Source organism: Rosa rugosa, chromosome 5 (genome assembly GCF_958449725.1).
Source record: "Rosa rugosa chromosome 5, drRosRugo1.1, whole genome shotgun sequence".
Taxonomy (NCBI): Eukaryota; Viridiplantae; Streptophyta; class Magnoliopsida; order Rosales; family Rosaceae; genus Rosa; species Rosa rugosa.
This window is the reverse complement of record NC_084824.1, coordinates 1394108-1409787: the sequence shown is the minus strand read 5'-3', so window position 1 is coordinate 1409787 and position 15680 is coordinate 1394108. Positions and strand designations below refer to the sequence as shown.

Genomic DNA, 15680 nt, shown 5'->3' with positions numbered 1-15680 from the left:
AGGGATATGATGTCACGTGCAAGAGGAGGTGGTCTGGCCTGCATTGCATTTATTCATGCAAACAAGTAAGTTACTAGTGTGACGAATAATGACTGTTTGTTTTCTTATGGGAAGGATGTTCTTTTGTTTCTGTCTAATTCTGCCTCTCTGTGGGCCTCCCTATAGTTTCAAGTGTGCGACTCTTTCCTTCTCTCTCTTTTTTTTTTTTTTTTTTCTCCCCCTCCTTCTTCTATTACACACAACACACATGTACACCCACACACCTCTTTCTCTCTCCCTCTCTCCATTCTATATATCCATCATCAGTCTAATTCTCTCTCTGTAGGAAAAAAAAAAGTAAGGAGCTTTCTAAACAAGACTGGCCACAACCTTACCTGCTCAAGGGTGGTCAATGAAAAAACAAACCTACAAAGAAAGAAAAAGCTCCATGAGAGAAAAGGAAAAAGCTTAGCTAGCTATAAAGCTCTCCCTCCTCAAAAGCCTCTTAAAGCTTAAAGAAAGTTGATTGCAGAAAGCAAGAGCTTTCCCCCCTCCAACCTCTCTCTCTTTCTTTCTCTCTCCATTATCTCCTCTCCTCCTCCTCCTCTTCTGAATCTCTCTCTCTCTCTCTCTCTCTCTAAAGCTGAAACCCACCCACTAGCTTATTCCAACTGCTGGCTGTACAAGTGTAGGGATTGATTTGCTTCTCATCCCTTGGTTAGTTTCATATAGTGGACTTTCACAACAAACTCATTCCACCCTATGTTGGCCAACAACAACCACACCAACACTACTTGTGCCTCCTCTGCTGCTCCTTATTCTTCCTCTGATCATCATCATGCCTTCACTCCCTTAGAAAATGGAGCAGCAGCAGCAGCGACAGCCACAAACAAAAGAAAACGCCGACCGGCCGGCACCCCAGGTACGTACCTAATTGATCAATTTGATGAATCAGCTAGACACATGCATCCCTAACTAATCGATTAAATTTCAGATCCGGATGCGGAAGTGGTGTCTCTCTCCCCGAAAACGTTACTGGAGTCAGACCGTTACGTGTGCGAGATCTGTAACCAGGGGTTCCAGAGAGACCAGAATCTGCAGATGCACAGAAGAAGGCACAAGGTGCCGTGGAAGTTGCTGAAGCGGGAAATACAGGATCAGGTGAAGAAGAGGGTGTTTGTGTGCCCGGAGCCGAGCTGCCTCCACCACGACCCTTGCCATGCGCTCGGCGATCTCGTCGGAATCAAGAAGCACTTCCGGCGAAAGCACAGCAACCACAAGCAATGGGTGTGCGACAAGTGCTCCAAAGGTTACGCCGTACAATCCGATTACAAGGCCCATCTCAAAACCTGTGGCACCAGAGGACATTCCTGCGACTGTGGCCGTGTGTTTTCCAGGTTTCAAAATTAATTTCTCATTCATTACAGATTAAATTCTATTAATTTCGTTCCCAAAACGCCAAAATTATATAATTATTATGTAGTTGGTGTTGGTCAGGTTAATTTGTATTTTTCAATTATTTACAAAACGCCATTACTCCATATTGTAGGTTTGATATGTTAGCTTGAAATGGCTATATAGTCTTGTCCTTCATTGAAACCCTAAACCCCCCCCCCATAAAAAGCAGGTGTGCGAATAAGAACAAATCTTGAAAACCCCCATAAACTACTGTAGTAGCTTGTTGGTTGGTTTTCCTCGAAAATTGCAGCAGTATGCAGAAGGTGACCTCATCCTCATGGTTTGGCTCTGTATATGATCTGGGCTACCCAATGGAAGCTCAATGACTCTGCAGCAGCATTACTGTGCAGTTCCCAAGAACAGTTTCCATAGATTGGCTAAAATTCAAAATTCCTTATCAAAACCTTCATAACAGTATTTAGTATTTTAGTTAATATTTTATTTAGGTGAGTAATTAATTAAACCTAGTCATTTATAATCCATACCTGAGAATGTGAGATCCTCTTTCATTTTATATAGATTTGCTTGTTGGTAACCCTGCATGAAGAGGCTATGTTCTTTCTTTGAGATTATGGGCGGAGGTCTTGTTGCTCGTAATTAATTAGTATTTAAAAAACACCAAGATATGGCTATACATTATACCATGTTTAGTTTTAAGGATGATCTATATAGCCAGTTTTATCATTCTAATTGTTTGTCGTTTGTTTCGACAGAGTGGAGAGTTTCATTGAGCACCAAGATACTTGCAGCGTGCGACATGTTGTCCGGCCAGAATTGCAGGCACTTCAGCCGGCGGCGGCCTGCTCATCACGAACAGCGTCGAGCACCAGCCCCTCCAGCGACGGCCATTTCAGCATTAATAATAACAACAATGCAGCTCCTCCATTGCCCGGATTACGAGTAATCCCAAAGCCAAATGACCAACCTGTTGTGTTTATTAGCTCTCATGAGGGGCATGATGGTAATCCTTCCACTTCTAACCACCAACAGCCACGAGAACAAGAACAAGAGCATATGCTGGAACTTAAACTCCTTCCATCGTCGGACACACAAACCTCCCCTCGAAACGAAGACGAAAACTATGCAACGCATTTGAAGCTTTCCATAGGCGGCTCATCACGCGGTGGTGATCAAAAGAATGATTCGCCACGAAGCTCATCAAGAGAAATGAACACAAACATTGGTTTTGGTGGTAGAGCAAGTCGGGAAGTGGCGAGGTTGAAAGACTTTGCCTCCGAGGAGTTGAAGTTGGCCATGGCGGAAAAGGCCTACGCCGAAGACGCCAGACGAGAAGCCAAGCGGCAAATAGAGATGGCCGAGCTGGAGTTCGCAAACGCAAAGAGGATCAGGCAACAAGCGCAGGCGGAGCTTCAAAAGGCTCAGCTACTAAAAGAGCAATCCACCAAGAAAATCAGCTCCGCCATTATGCAAATCACTTGTCCATCTTGCAAGCAACACTTCCATGCGAGTAATCCTATTAACGCAGTCGGAGTGGGACCCTCCGACGAGACGACCTCCCTCGGCATGAGTTACATGTCCTCCGCCACAACCGAAGGAGAAGGAGAACAATGAATCAGTGATGATTACCACCACAACATGCACTAGCTGTTAATTGAGGGCATTCAATTTGTTTGTTTTTTTGTTTTTGTTTTCACATGCAGCAAGGCTTATCTAAGCAGATCTCATTATCTTTTTTCCTCTACTTTTTGTCAGTTAATTATTGTTGCTGTAGCAGAGTAGGGGAAGGGGGTCTTTATTTTCTGACCAAGGTTGGGGGACTCCGTTAAAGTGTTTGTAATTGGGTCCTCTTGTATTTAATATTTTTCAAAAATTCAGATAAAAAAAAGGGAAGCGGGTGACTTTTACAGGGTTAATTTGCTTCACGTACGTACGTTGAGGAAAACTAATGCTTAGTTATGTACGTAGACTAAGAATGATCGAAAACAAAGGAAAGTAGCTAGTAAATGCTCATGGGTCCATCCAAAAATAGAGTGAATCATAGGATTGAGATCATGTAGCTAGCTCAAGAAATTTGAAATGTATAGTAGCCATGTGGCTCTCTACTGCTTCTTATATACATTCCAAAAATTAACCATACATGCACAACCACCCTAATTATAGCCCTATGACCTAATCTCACTGGTTTTAGACCCTCACTACTTTTAATCGGTGTTCTGAATCCGTTCCCAATCATTGCATGGTTAAAATGTCTTGATATTTTCAATCCGTCCAATATCGTGAATCGCTCGGGAGTGTATTCCATGCACCGATGGTGCATGGGTACTTACAATATGAATGGATGTAATTTTTTTGATATTAAAATATATAAAGGAGTGGATTAGATGAGTGGCTGTTATTTTTTTAGAGATTAAAATAACTGACAGTGCACTTGCACTGTCGGTGCATATAATCCTCTTCCGAATCGCTTCCGCTATTATGTTTAGTTTGTCGTTGACAGAGACTATATATATATATATATGCATGTCATAGTTAGCTGGGTAATTACCGGCCCAGCTTACTTGGAGTTGAAAATTAGGAAGACGAGATTATAGAATGACTGTTGGATTAATGGGGAATTTTGTTGCGTTAGTTAACTGATTAAATTGTTTGTTGGGACCATTTTTGCCAAATGAAAGGGAAAGCCGGAAAGGAAGCAGCTTTCAACGATTGCTGACCTACATACACATACACATAAAACCAAATTGAATTGAATTGAATAGAGAGAAAGAGAGAAAGCAGGGTAGTACTGCAAGTGTGTGAGAGTGAGAAAGATGGAAGGTCGTTTTCTGAGCATTTGTAATCCTTATAAATGCTTATAAAAAGGTAACCATGTTTTTCAGTGCCACTGTTGGACTTGTTCCTCTCAGGCACTCGTCCCTCTCAACCTAATTAAAACAATTCACACTCAAACTCCCTCCTTCACTCACTCCATATATCTCCCTCGACTGGATCATGTGCATCTGTATTATCATACACTACGTACGTACAACTTCACCCGAGAGAGAGAGAGAGAGAGAGAGAGAGTTACTTCTACTTTATCAGATCAATCAGTAGAGGAGGAGGGTCGTGCAAGTGAGCAGCTAGCTAGAACAGTACGTTCTAAACAAAGTTGAATGATATACATGGCTAGGTCAATAACAGAGCCATAGACCAGTTGACCCAATTCAATGATATAGAGGAAATGAAAACTGACTGTATGTGGTTAATTACTGGTTTTCCTTACACGATTGAAAGCAAAGCAAAAGCGAAACAAATTAAGACGAAGGTGCAGAAAAAGGGTACTCTTTTCAGCTTATGCATATCTTCTTTCTTTGGTTTTCTTCTGCCTTGGCTAGTATAGCTAGCTTTCTGCCAAAAATTTCAACTTTGGGTTGGAGCTTTTGTTCTCCCTGGGATCGCAATGTTAGGACTTAGGACCACGTGCACTTCATCTCAGCTTTGCTAGCTTAGGTTGGTGTTGGTTTCTTTCCCACCTTTTAATGTTGGCTTCCTTTTTTGTCTAGTGGATTAGCACCTACAACAGTTACCGGTACGGTACATATATGGTAACTTAGCACGCAGTTAATTAGGAGCAGGACTAGCTTGGAGCCTTGGATGGATATGGGCTTTGCTTTGCAATTGCCCTGCTTTTGAAATTACCCTCCTGGCTCTTTGCGTGTACCTGCTTCCACTTTGCCTTTTATCGCCTTTCAACAGTAAAGTGAATGCAGCTAGAGACAGGAATAATTACAAAAAAAAACAAGATATGTGCTTTAACTTGGGTGAATAAAGGTGTCATGCTTACCTCATATATACTACATGCACACCATTTGTGGATTACAAATATAATTAAAGCAATATGTGTGTTGAGATAAAGTCATAAGATGTCAAAGACATACAGTGCAAAGAGATTATTCAACGAATTGCTTCAAATAAACGAAAATTTTAACAATTAAAGAATTTAAAATAAGTTAAGGAAATTCTCTTTCATTTAACATGTAGGGAAGAAATATCTAAAGAAAAATTCACATCTATGAATTTGACTCTTGTCGGCTTGTATCAAGGACTGAAAAATCAATAATATCCTCGATATTTCCGTTTTTTTAAGATCGATATTTCTAGAAATATTCAAAATTTTCACGATATTTCCGAAAATCTTCGAAAATTTCTTGAAGTTCCTGATATTCTCTCGAAATTCTGAGATTATTGTCTCATCTCGCGATATGTGAGTTGGTTAGAAAGTACTTTGACTAAAATTGAAGCCAAATTTTAACGAGGTTGGGGTTCGAACCTGATACCTCGTGAAAACTAGCTCTTGTCCTTATCCAATCCGACTAAACTGTATAAATTTTTAGGGTCTTCTTTGACTCTTTTCCCTCCATGCTTATAAATCTTTTGATTATCTAATTTGCTAACTAGTGAACATTTGGCTCTATTAAAAAAAAACTTTTATATGTATTTCTATGGACCATTTTCTATTTTTTTTTTCTGTTTGTATGAAGACCGATGTTTATTTTAACATATCTATATTAAATGTATAATATTATTATAATTAATAATTAACTCTCCTAATCTCCTATTTAAGAACCATGTGGTGTGGTGTGCTGGTCGAGCGGCCTAGTCTGGAACCCCCAGCTCTAGCGTTCGAATCCCAGTTCCATCCTGTGGCCAACAGATTTGAGGGACCCTTTGAGTTCGTGCGTCTGCGGTGCAGTAGATTAGTCTGGCTTTCGCCGCAATGACGGTGTAGGTGCTGGAATACCACTGCATGAGTGTGTGCGTTACTAACCTAACTTCCCGATAAAAAAAAAAATCTCCTATTTAAGTCATTTTGAAATTTCTCATTTAGAATTTCATTTCCTTGTCATGTCGGTTTATCTTATTATACTCTAAATTACTACAATCATTATATAATTAAGTTTATCAAACATTATTTTTGAAATACTATAGGGAACTGATCATGTAAACATTTCATGAAAATTCATTGATGATTTCCATGTTACTTTCTAAATTTCCATCATTGTTTTCGAAAATTTACTTAGATTGAAATTTCCTCGACATTTCCATCGAAATTTTCATTTTTTGAACTATCGATATTTTCTCGATATTCGATATTTTAGTCTTTGGCTTGTATAGAAAATAGGGTTCTTGACCCAAAGCACCAAAATTGGCTAAAATTATCTCACTTACCCCACCAACAGATTTTTATTCCCACATACCCAATTTAAAACGAAATGACAACTTTGCCCTTAAACTAATTACGAAATCACAGCCACTACCACTTATATATCTCTCTCTCTCATCCCGCCGGCCGGAGCCCCTCTCTCTCTCTCTCTCTGAGCATGCAGCAGTCGGCACAAACCTAGCTAGCAAGCTCCCAACATACAAATCGAAAAGACTATATTCCTTCCTTCTTCGATCTTTTGCAGAGTAGCACAACAACAACATTGAAATCGGCGATCGATCGGCGACTCGTTGACGTCGTAGCAGCAGAAGGAGGCTTCCGGCAATGGCGTCTGATCAGATTTTCGATCACCGCCCTCTCCGCTCGCGAAACGCTGTCGTTGGACATCGATCCCTCCAAGCTCAAGGTCGGTACTCTATTCCGTCCTCATCATAGTCAAGTTCGGCTTCGCGGTGGCGATGATAATGTTGCAGAGCTCCGTGACTTTGGTCTTCAAGAGTCAAGACGGTTGGTTTTCAGGACGGTTGGATCCAAGAACTGTTTTCACTATGGGATTCCATCTACTGCATCAATTCTCGCACTTGATTGCACACATAGCTTGCTGGCAATTGGAACCCTCTGAGTTTCCAATTCACCATCCCTAGTAAAAAATTTCCGAATTTCGTATATTATAAATTTCCAGAATGCGCTTTATTTGCCACATTATCTTGTGCACTTTAGTTGAAGCGTTCATTGATCAAATAGTAGTTCTCGAATGATGAGGTGGTTTCGCAATTTATTGGAAACTTTTGAGTGTATGGACTGTGTAGAAAAGCTAATGAGTCAGGCAGTATTATCCAAAAGATAGAAGTTTTTTAACTTTGTCGACTTTATTCTGGACTGAATGCAGAGATAGCATGATAAAAGTTATCCAGCGGTATTATATTGAAGGGCTTCTGATATCTCCTTAGTCGTTGCCATTTAAATACTTAGTGGTTAGTGTTATAATTGCAGTTAGTATAGCATGTTGTTTTCTTCCTCCCAGTAATCTCTGTTCAGTGTACCATTGTTGTCTTCTATGTGACTATGTCTTGCTGCCCATTAATTTTGGCTTGGTTAGTGGTGGTGCAGTATTTGCTGCAATTTTGAGTTTAATCTTGAGCTTTCAGTTATTTTTGCCATTTATGTGTACGCATCTTTATGAATTGGAGGTAGAGTTTTAATTTGGAGTTTAATTAACTCTCAATAAAAGTTTTATTAGAGGGCAGTAAAGGGCTATTGGAGGGCAATAGAGATCTGTTAAAGGTTTATTGGGGGGCAATATACGTCTATTGGAGGGCAATAGAGGTTTTGAATTGACGTAATCTCCTTGTTTTTTTTTTGTAATCAAACTTTTATTTGTCTAAATTTAGGGAGATTAGTTCCCATTCTAGCGACTGAAAGTCCTATTGGGGGGCAATAGACGTCTATTGGGGGGCAATACATGGCTGATAGTCGTCTATTGGGGGGCAATACATGGCTGATAGTCATCTATTGGGGGGCAATACATGGTTGATAGTAGTCTATTGGGGGGCAATAGACTATTGGGGCAATAGACGTCTATTGGGGGGCAATAGAGGCCTCTATTAGGGGGCAATAGATGTCTATTGGGGGCAAAAAAACTTTCCGGTGAGATTTTCAGCAAATTCCGGTGGCCGGTAGCCGGTGACCGGAATCCGGCGAAAGTTGACCGGAATCCGGTGGCCGGTCACCGGATTCCGGCGGCCGGTGACCGGACTCCGGCGAAGTCTCCCATGGTTTCTCTCTCTCTCTAAGTAACAAAGGGGTAAGGGTAAAATGGTATTAAAAAAAATTAAAAAACAAAAAAAAAATCTTAATGGTGTATTAGGGAAGACCTCCTTAGAGTGTTTTGGGTAAGAGAGAATTAAAAAAACTTAATGGGGTAAGTGGGAAAAAAATCTCTAAAAATGGTGTAAATGGACAAAACCCCTAGAAAATATGGTTTATGGAAAAGCCAGTAGCCTTGATTTTACTCTTTCTATTCCTTTTCACATAGCAGTTATGATTTTTCCACTCATTTGTTTATCTTTCACCAAGCTAGGGTAATCCCTTTTCTTTCTTTGAGAAAAGAAATAAAAGAAGGCCACCACACACATGTTATCTTGTTTAAAGAGGCATGGCATCTTTTTCACACAAATGGAGACAAAAACTTTTCTCTGGTTTTCCAACATGTAGCGAGTGGATGGAACTTTCCATTTCACCCATGCCACCTTACATGGATCGATCGAGTCAGGTATAATACGAGTCGTTCTTCCTTTTTCCCAGTATCCAAAAAGCACACTACCAAAAAATGTTGGCTTAGTCAGCTCCATGAAATTCAAGATTCATGGAAGGTTGAAAAAACCGGAAGATGGAGATAAAAAGATAAGAGCTAGTGATAATGTGTAAAACCACTAATTTTGTGTGGAGAGTGGCCCATTCTGCACTGTGCTCTGTGCTCTTTGCTCTCTGTATATAGATAGATAGAGGCACTATGTAGAATGGTAGATGTAAGATGGGGGATCGTGGGGTCTTGTGACTCTAGTCGTCTCAGCTAGCTGACTGCTCCTAGAGCTACCAGTTATAATGCAGCTCTCAGAATTATGATTCTGATTTCTGGGGAATACAGTACTTGCTCAGATTCTTACAGATTTGTCCGATTCTGAAACTCTCATTCTCAAATCTAACCCAACTAATAATTTTCTTTAAAAAGAAAGACCTAGCCCAAGAAAAAAGAATACTCGAAGACCCAACACTATACCATTGGTATGGGCTAGGCTTATTTAGGTGGGTTCCGGATTGGGCCTTCCTCGTTAGGAAGGATTAGCCCATTGGATGCGGTCATAAGACATATGATACTTGTAAATAGTTATATGGCCTCGTGAGTAATTTTTATTAAAAAAAAAAAAAAAAGGTTAACCCCTTCCGATCTTTTTTAAAAAGAAAATAGGTGTTGTAAATATTATTATCTATGTGGAATTGTGGATATCCATGTAAATACTCATTAGTTATGTACTTTGATGTAAACCTTACCTCTATATAAAAGAGGCTAATGAGACTGAATGAGAACATTTCTACTTCCTCCCAACTATTCTCTCTCCATACTTTCTCAACTTTATTACACGTTATCAGCACGTTTTGCTCTGTTTTCTTGAGTGCTTTATTTATTTATTTTTTTAACTCTATGATGATCCATGAGTCATATGGTGCAACGTTGTTGCTTGACCCTAAATCTTGATCTATGAGTTTTGTTTGATTGATATTTATCATCAGCCCTATGATCCTTTTTTTGAAGTAAAATGATTTTCGATACAATTGAACGATTATCGTTTGCTCTTACCTATATAGCTTCATCAGCTATTTGGTTCTCTTATTTGTTGTTATCTATTGATTAACGTGCAGGTATTTCAGATTGGTCAAGATTTAAAGGATCATGGTATGATCAACCCGATGATTCTATCCAGCCTTCATCAAATAAATGCTTTTATTACTTATTTGACTCCAAAAGTCGTTATCATATAAAATATGATCTTGATATGCAGTCTAATTCAATTATAGTTTAAATGTATATCAATATTGATGCTGGTATTAACACTTACGTTGCTTGCTTTACCAATTTTTTTAATGAAATTTTATGGCTCATGTTTTACAGATCTGATTGTTTATAGATGATATATATATACCGATTCGAAACAGATTTGTTTTTTTTTTTTCTGTATCATAGATATATGCTTTGTTACGGCTAGACCACCGTTCACATATGCAAGATTTGCAGTGAGGAAATAAATTTGTTTGGTTTGTATCAAAGCAATTGATTTCCTTTGGTCTACAAACCGTATGGGTGAACTTAACTGATCGAACAAGGTAATTTTTATTTTGGCCTCTATTTTATTGATTTATTGTTTGATCTGACCACCTTATTATGGTAATTAAAATTGATCGAGACCTAAAGTCTCTTGATCTGATTACAAGACGACTTGATTGATGTTCTTCAGAGATTGCGACATGAAGTCTCTCAAATTTATACAATTACGAGGGCCAGAAGATCCTCAGAATTATATAATCGAGTATATGAACTCACATATTTTTGATCCCCAATAATTATAAGAGGGCCAGAAGTTCCTCAATTTTTTTTTTTGGTATTGGGGTTCCCTCCTCCGTACGACAATGTGAATTTGAAGTTCAATTTTGAGCACTTGGCTAAAGCTAGCAGCTACGTTCTCCACAAGATAAAATTATGTTCTTGTGTGATTAGAGGAGAGAAAAAAGATTATCATTTTGTGAAGTTAAGCAGACCAGAAGTTCTGTGTATTTTCTTCATTAATGGAACCAGAAGTTTCCACAGTTAATTTTATTGCATAGTTTATCTATTTATTTTTCTTCCCTGCAATTTTTCTATTTTGTTATGTACTTTCGTTACAATACTTATCTTTTAAATTAATTTTTTTTACTCATACGGACCAGTAGACTTATACCTCGAACATATGAATTTCGAATGTAATTTTTTTTGAACCAGAAGTTCAAAATTTCATAGTAGAACCTGAAGTTCTAACAGTAAAACTCAAACCCGAAGCTTTGAGTATAAAGTATAAATTAGTTCAAAGTGAACTTGAAGCTTCACTTTAGTCACCTCGAGCCTGAAGTTTCGAGCACCAAATTTATTTGAACCCGAAGTTCAAATTACAAAATCTTAGAACTTGCAGTTCATAGAAAAAAAATTCGAACCTGAAGCTTCGATTACACATATTCATAGTTTATTTGACTTTATGTCAACTCGAACTAGAAGTTTCGAGTAAATTTTCATATGTCGATTGATACATTCTTCTTTATGCCTGCTTAAAGCATTCCTCCTTAGAACTTGAAGTTCTAATTGTGCAGACTCGAGCCTTAAGCTTCGAGTGGATATATGGACAATTTATCGAAGAGTTTTAATCTCGGTCAACCTCAAACTGAAGTTTTGAGGGAATTATATTGACACCAATTTAAAAGTAAGCAGATATTTAACAGTTGGTTTATGACGAATGAGTATGAGTATACCCCAAATTTGTGATCGTGAATTTTGTAATTAAAAGAGATCAGAACCTGTAGTTCCTTGATCCTTAATTACATGAGGACTTGAAGTTCCTCAATGATCAACCTAACTAGAGATGACCATCTAAAGTCCTTCACTCATAAGTTATGGTCATAAAGTTTAAACTCGGTATTTCGAATAATCATTTTGGCCAGAAGTTCAAAATGCATTTGTTGTTATTAATCTACATCAAACAACAATACAATAATTGAACGTCATGTTTTACATGTATAACACGAACCAGAAGCTTCGTGTATATCCTATGAGATCCACTGTTCAATTCTTGCAAATTTGATTTGTGTCATCTTCAAACTTTATGTTTTGAGTGACTTTCAGGCAATGCAATTTTATTCATGGTGTCCAGAAAACATTACTAAGGCTTATGCTTATGAGGCTAATATAACAATCATCTCAGATCTTACATATCTGATTGATGGCTCCAGAAGAGCACACATTATTGTCCCTTTGCATTCTGTGCCTCCAATATTACTAGAGATGTATGATCTCCCCGTCTCATAGATCTCATTGTATAGTAAGAAAACCGATTGACATGGCTATACCATGAAATGCCACAAGAAGTGGATCATGGCAAGAGAGAAATCAGGAGTCAATGTAAATACTGCCCTAACACCCAGACATGTGAGGAAATTGTAAATTAGGCGTGTGTCGCCTATGGTACACTATATGGTGGATGATTATCAAGCCACTTTCGAAAGGGCACTGGTCAAATTAAATTGCATTCACTAATAAGAAGATTGCGATTCATCACATATGTCTTATGTCTTTTGCTTACAATAAGCAAATTGAAAGCACTATTGTGTTACTCCACTGATTTATTGTAACCTCTTGATTTTCCACTGAAACTAAATGTTTCTTAATCCGATTATCTAGGAACCTGATGTTCCTTAAGAGGTTTTTATAAATTGAAAAATTGAAACCTCAAGTTTCTTGGATCTCCAATTCTATGAGGGCCTAAAGTCCCTCCTCTTTATGACTACACATTTATATGTGTGAGGTTCTCCACATGATAAAGTTTTATGAATTGTAGTCTTTAACTCGAAATTTTGAGTATATCATTCTGGCCAGCAGTTCAAAATAAATTTGGTCCATTGCAATTGTTGATATTTCACAATTGATGTTTACTAAATTTAAGGTAACACTCATATCAGGAATTGTAGATCTTGTTTTGTGGCTCTGAATGAACTACTATCATGTTACCTAATTTGAAGTATTGTCGCACTAAGTTCCTCCAATGTGGTTAGAGAATACTATTTGCTCTCTCATGTCAAATTTGTATAGTAAATTGAGGCATATAATGTCATGAACCAGAAGTTCATTAAATCAAATACACTATTTTGGCATGTAAAGTTGCGTCATCTTTTATCTACCATGTTGCGTGGAATCACTTACAAGTTTTGATGACTGCTAACCTTACACATAAGGAAATTGTTTATTTATCGCATATTTGCGAGTTGTCACTTTAATGAGACAATCCTCCTGCCATGAGGGAGAGAAAGATTGTTCCTGAAGAACGACATGAATTGGTGTGAGATATTTATCCACCGTCTCATTTTGATTTTGGGAAATATCTAAGCTAGTGATTTGATAAAAGATAGTGACAAAATTATATGCTAAATGCAAAGGCATCTGCCTGAGTTAAAGTCCCAGAGACCAACCATATTAATACAAACAATGTAGACTCCATTTGATTTGTGGGATGCAAGTGTATCCAATTGACATGATTCTCCTGAAGAGAATGTCATTAAACAATATCACAGCTCCTAATATGGCTACACATACAAATGGTGTAGGTACGCCATTAGGAAATGATGTCTTGGTGATACAATAATAAATCAATATGGTTGATGCTAATGAACAAAGCATGTTTTGACCTAAATCTTGGTTTGAGTTCGCCACCAACCAATGAACATCTTCACTCCAAAGAAAGTGATAGATTTTTGAACGCATTTTTTTAGCATGATCCAAATAAGACAGTCTTCCCGCCGTTAGGGGAAGGAAAGACTACTGTCATTTGAATAACGGCGTGAATTTGTGTGGATTATATCCACAAGGTCTAAAGTTTTAACCTCCCAAAAAGGGAAGATCATACAAGCCCTATAGTGCTCTATATGAGATTATAAGTAAAAATATCCACATTCGCTACATAATTCATCTATGAGAGATGATTGTCCTAGAAGCGACAATGTATGCCCCAGAAGTGGCATGGGTACCCAATATCAATAAGCTTATAGCTAATGCATGCATATAAGAATGTGTAGGATCTATGATTGTTGATCATCGATGATAATTTACATTTGGTAGCTACCAAAAATCTTTAAGGGCTGTATGGATGCTATACCACGTTTCACCATGAATGTCGACAAAGTATATTATTGGCCAAATTGGAAATAGGCAATTCCAATGAAATTGAATATTTGAAACGTGATGAAATACTTGGACCTTTTAACCCTACATGGTACAAAAAGATATTTATCAAAAGTGAAGATAAATCACTATGACACAATGTCTATTTATAGAGACATGAGATTGTGAACATCTTTCCTTATACGAATGACAATTTTCTATAAATACAGTGTTACATATAGCTGTTATATTGACGAGAGATTTATGGCACATTGTCATCGTATATTATGAAGATCTTAAAGACACATTGCTAAAAGCAAAATCTCAAAAGTAAAGTGTCATTGTAAGCGTATTGCTTATCAAATCCTCAAGGGACTCAAATACATGAATAATTCAAATGCAAGTCCATGAAAGGTTGAAAGAGCCTGAAGCTCACTCATGGAATCAAAGAGTCTAAAGCTAGCTCATATGTACTCATTTCGTTCTAGTCAACGAGATCTAAATTGCCTTAATGAGTACTATGACAAGACTACGAAATCGAATTCGAATTATGATTATAGTGTTGCAACATATTCTAACTTTTGCAAAGTTTTGAATTACTTAGAGCTCTTGAAGAGCTTATAGAGCTTATATGAGACATATCAATACATAAAGATATTGATATTTATGGCTAGGTATGCCATAGTGATTTTTCAATGTTTTAAACTATAGAAAGTTAAATGTGTCAAATTCTTTATATTGTTTAACTATTACTTTGTGTATGAATTTGAGCATATGAGATTGTTTCTAACCTTATCATATGAGGTAAGGCTTATTGAAAATCGTCTAGCTTTGTTGGTATTGCTTAACCTTTGCAGGTATGAAAATTTGTGATGAGCCCCTATATGCAAAGCACACATGGTCTCACTTCTGTGATAGACACATCAAACCACTATACATGGTACATGTAGCTTATCGCATACATAATTAAGGATTGCAACAATCAGGGGGAGCATCCAGAAGTATGCAACCTAGGACATATGCGCGTTGTGCTCTTTTTGTCCTTCGACCAGGGTTATTTTTGTCCCACTGGGTTTTTGTTACCTGGCAAGGTTTTTAACGAGGCAACAATAAGCGTGTCCAATACCATCATTCATTGGTGGACATCCAAGGGGGAGTGTTGTAAATATTATTATCTATGTGGATGTCCATGTAAATACTCATTAGTTATGTACTTTGATGTAAACCATACCTCTATATAAAGGAGGCTAATAAGACTGAATGAGAACACTTCTACTTCCTCCCAACTATTCTCTCTCCATACTTTCTCAACTTTATAACAATAGGAACCTTATCCGCGAAAAATCAATTTTGAAGGGAAAATTTGCTAGTATAGGTCAATGCTTCATCTTATATAAAAAAAATTAACATGAAATGCTAAATTTTAAGATATATTGATTCAAACAAATACAATTTAAAATTACAAAGATATATTAATTTGCGATGAAAAAGTGAATGATATATGCGCAAACATCCCTTTCTGTATGACAACAATTTGTATGAATTTGAAAACAATGCCGTAAAGATGGATTGACAATGTCAATATAACACGATATATGTTAAAGAAGTACATAGCTCAAAATGAAA

At 37.6% G+C, this 15680-nt stretch overlaps 1 protein-coding gene across 1 annotated transcript; it reads left to right on the top strand.

The window, feature by feature from the left end:
- The first annotated feature begins 277 nt into the window (after window positions 1-277).
- Window positions 278-3135, top strand: LOC133710403 (zinc finger protein SHOOT GRAVITROPISM 5-like). Its single transcript, XM_062136472.1, has 3 exons — window positions 278-901; window positions 974-1376; window positions 2151-3135. Exons 1-3 carry the CDS (start codon window positions 742-744, stop codon window positions 3007-3009), a joined length of 1422 nt encoding a protein of 473 aa, XP_061992456.1. The 5' UTR covers window positions 278-741; the 3' UTR covers window positions 3010-3135.
- The last annotated feature ends 12545 nt before the right edge of the window (window positions 3136-15680 follow it).